Source organism: Elephantulus edwardii, unplaced genomic scaffold, assembly GCF_000299155.1.
Source record: "Elephantulus edwardii isolate Elephantulus edwardi_28Jun2011 unplaced genomic scaffold, EleEdw1.0 scaffold00184, whole genome shotgun sequence".
Taxonomy (NCBI): Eukaryota; Metazoa; Chordata; class Mammalia; order Macroscelidea; family Macroscelididae; genus Elephantulus; species Elephantulus edwardii.
The window spans coordinates 2,977,960-2,981,819 of record NW_006399934.1 but is presented as its reverse complement, the minus strand read 5'-3'; the positions used below and the strand labels follow the sequence as shown (position 1 = coordinate 2,981,819).

Here is a 3,860-nt window from a genome sequence, read left to right as displayed (position 1 = left end):
TGAGTGTGGAAAAGATCTTAAGAATAGCCTTGAAGGGAGCTCTGGTGGCCTAGTGGCAAGAAGCTGCACTGCAATTCTAGAGGTATGAGGTTCGAATCCACCAGATGCTCTGCTGGAGAAGGAGGGGCAATCTCCTCCTGTACTAGTCAGATCAGATTTGATGGTACATGCACAAAAAAGAATAAAAAAAAAAACCCAAACAAAACTCTAAAAAACAAATAGCCTTGGAATGGATTATATAGGAAACCACCAAAGTGGAGAAGGAAAACATGACAGTGTTCATAGATCAGATAATGGAGAACACCTTGAAAACGGAGACGGAGATATTAATGAGAAGGAGGATCATGGGGAAGGAGACAGTGATCATAAAGTGGGTTAAGAGAGAATTTCAAAAGGTCATCATGTATTAGCTGTAGACAAAAATGATCAGGATCCATATGAAAGAAAGAATCAGGGAAACAGAATTTGATCAACAGGGCATCTAGATAAACAGAGAATGGTTCTGGTGGAGATCAATAGCCTCATAAAATTTGGACATGATCCCAAGTGAAAATATTCCCTAAGTCTAACCCGTGCTCAGATCCTCTTAGAGAGGTCACAGAACAGCTTCTCTTTAATCCTCCAACATTCAAGTCATGCCCTATGGCCTTCAGGCTTCAGTTTTCTACTACTCTTCTTCCCTCTACCCTCACTCCCTACAATGCAACACGACCAGCAAGAGGGAATGATATCAATACAACTTAAAAATAAGTCCTGTAATATATAAGGATGATAGAAAGAGAATTGATGCCTTTGAGTTGTGGTGCTGGAGAAGAGTGTTGAATATACCATGGACTGCCAGGAGAACAAACAGGTTCATCCTGGAGAGGGTGAAGCCAGAATGTTCCTTGGAGTTAAGGATTCTGAAGCTTTGTCTGACATACTTTGTGCATGTTGCAAGGAGGGACTGGTCCTTGGAGAGGGACATCATGTTTGTAGAGTGGAGGGGCAGTGAAGGAGGGGAAGACCTTTGATGAGATGGATTGATTCTGTGACTGGAGTGGTGGGAATAAGTGCGTTTGAGATGGCTAGGTTGGCACAGGATAGAACAGCGTTTAGAGCTCTTGTACATAGGGTTGTTATGAGTTGCAAATGACTCGATGGCACATAACAACAAACAACAACAACAATATATTTGGTAGGGAGCTCTGGTGGCCAGGTGGCAAGTTGTGCTGCAATCCCAAAGGCACACCGACTGTTCAAATCTACCAGCTGGGAGAAGGATGGGCAATCCTCTTCTGTGTGATTAACTGCTTCTGAAAACCCGCTGGAGGGTCTACTATGGGTTGGTTCTAACTCTATGGTACACAACAACAATATATTTGGTAGCTAGACTTCATGCTTATTTGTTCATCTGATTAGACAGCTTCTCTTCGCTTTTCCTATTAAATGTCAAATATTGTACTAAATTATTTTAACTATATTCTCCCTTTTTTCTTTTCTTTTCTTGTTGTGTACTATCGAATTGGATCTGACTGGCACAGGAGGAGATTGCCCCTCCTTCTCCGGTGGAGCATCTGGTGGGTTTGAACAGCATACCTTCAGGATTGCAGCACAACTTCTTGCCATTAGGCCAACAGAGTGCCCTAAATTACTTTAAATATACTCTTATTTAATAATCCAAACACTGCTTTGAGAACATCCACTTCTAATAACATAAAAGACAACATACTTTAATCAAGCCTTTCAGTGAAATAAATAAATATTGCTAAATAAAAACATTGTAAAATATCTAGAACTATATCAACTAACAGGAAAGATAGCAAGTAGTATTTAGAGCAAAAACTTAGATGACGTAGAAACTCAAAGAGGTTTAAGGAGAGCTCTGACCAACCTTTGTTTTGAAGGTATTTGTTAAATCTTGTAAATTTAAGCTTGCTGTCTCATAGCTTCTCAATATCTGGGTTTTTTGTTGTTACTAGTTGCCATCAAGGCAATTCCTACTCCAGGTAACCCCATGTGTGTAGAGTAGAATGGTTTTTTTAGATTTCAAGGTTGTGATTTTTCAGAAGCAGATCACCAGATCTGTTTTCAGGCACCTCAGAATGAGTTTGAACAGCTAGCCTTTTAACTAGTAACCATGCTCTGAACCATTTGCATCATCCAGATTTGTGCTCAGTGTAGAGGTGAACAAATATTCAGTGGCTGCTAAATGGGTGGAATCTAATGATAGAACCTAAATAAAACTAACACTTAAAGGATTAAACTTTCAGTATATTATTCAACGCTAATAAAAGTATGTTGCCCACCAAGCACATCATGAATTATGAGGAAATTGTCAGTCTCTAAACTTTCCAACTGTAAATAGAAAGAATTTATCATAAAGAAACAAACAAAACATTTAAAAATAGATTAAAAACCTCAAACCCACAGACTTACATAAGAAGTACAGTAAGCTCTAAGCAAACACAAGAAATGAAAGACAATGTACCAGGAGGCAAAACCTAGTACATCAGGAAAGCATTCAGATTCCGGGAAAGCAGAGTAATCTATCTATCTATCTATCTATCTATCTATCTATCTATCTATCTATCTATCTACCTATCTAATATATAATATATAAAATATAAATATGTAATATATAATAATATATAATAAATATATCACATATAAATATATATAAATACATAGATATATATAGTATCTTCAAAGCAGTAAAAATTAAGATAGCATCTTACTTCTCAGTTACAATAGCAGGAAGCAAAAGACAGCAAAATAATAACTTCACTGTATCGAGAAAATATCCTCAACCTGGAAATACAAATTTAGTAATGATATCTTTTAAGATAGAACAATTAATCATACAAGACCAAAAGGATAGCACTGTCCAGGGATGAAACTCAGAAACCTGGAAGGAATAGGGAAAGTTGGAAAAGGAAAACTCAGGGAAGAGGTGTGATGAGTGCTGTTACGTTGTGGGGATTATAATCAATGTTATTAAACACTGCATGTTTTTAAAGTATTTATGAATTGTTTAATGAAAAACTAATTTGCTTTGTAAATTCTAACCCAAATCACAATAAAAAATTTTTGAAAAAAACGTCTCTTACAATAATGAGACACAGCAGGCACATTTAAAAAGAAACATAACCCAAAGAGACTATGCCACAAATTGATCATCTGTAAAGAAAATAAGGGGGACATGAATTACTTGCTGCAGATCAGACTACAACCTTAAATGTGGATTCCCAAGCTTCAATGTGGATTCCATCTTAACATCAAGAAAAAAAAATCCTCACTGGACTTGTAACATGATAATAGATGGAGAAAAGATTGAAGTTGTCAATAATTTAATATTATTTGGATCCATAATCAACACACTTTTTACCAGCAGTCAAGAGGTCAGGAGACTTATTGCAATTGGCAAGTCTGCTGTCAGGGACTTCTCCAAATAGTAAGGAGCAATGATGTCAGTTTGAAGAATAAGGTGCATCTCATTTACTCAATAGTCTTTTCAATCACTTGCTGTGCATCTGTGTCTAAAGGGCAGAAAATGGTACCTTGGGGCACAGGGCTGTGAGTATCTCTCTGAAAGGGCCAGAGGGAATGAAAACAGCACAGCTCCTTACCATTCCAGAGCAGAAAGCAGTTATAAAAACTTTGTAGCCCAGCACCATGGTCCTCTAGAGCCACACCACAGCAGCAAGAGGTTTGTTTATTCATTGTTGATTCTCAGAAAGTGGGGTTTATTAGGGAAGTAAGTTGGAGAGTGGGGGAAAGCAAAAAAAAAAAAAAAAAAGGTCACCCAATACATGTTCAGGTTTTAGCCTGGCATTCCCAAGGAACAATTCCTAGGCTAGTCCAGACTCAGGTTTCTCCAC

At 37.6% G+C, this 3,860-nt stretch overlaps 1 protein-coding gene across 1 annotated transcript in view; it reads left to right on the top strand.

The window, feature by feature from the left end:
- Positions 1 to 344: 344 nt before the first annotated feature.
- MUC21 (mucin 21, cell surface associated) overlaps positions 345 to 3,860 on the top strand; it is a 30,724-nt gene continuing 27,208 nt past the window's right edge. The window contains exon 1 of the mRNA XM_006896275.1: positions 345 to 370. Within this exon, the coding sequence (XP_006896337.1) occupies positions 345 to 370 (26 nt within the window). The remainder of the gene's footprint in view (positions 371 to 3,860) is intronic.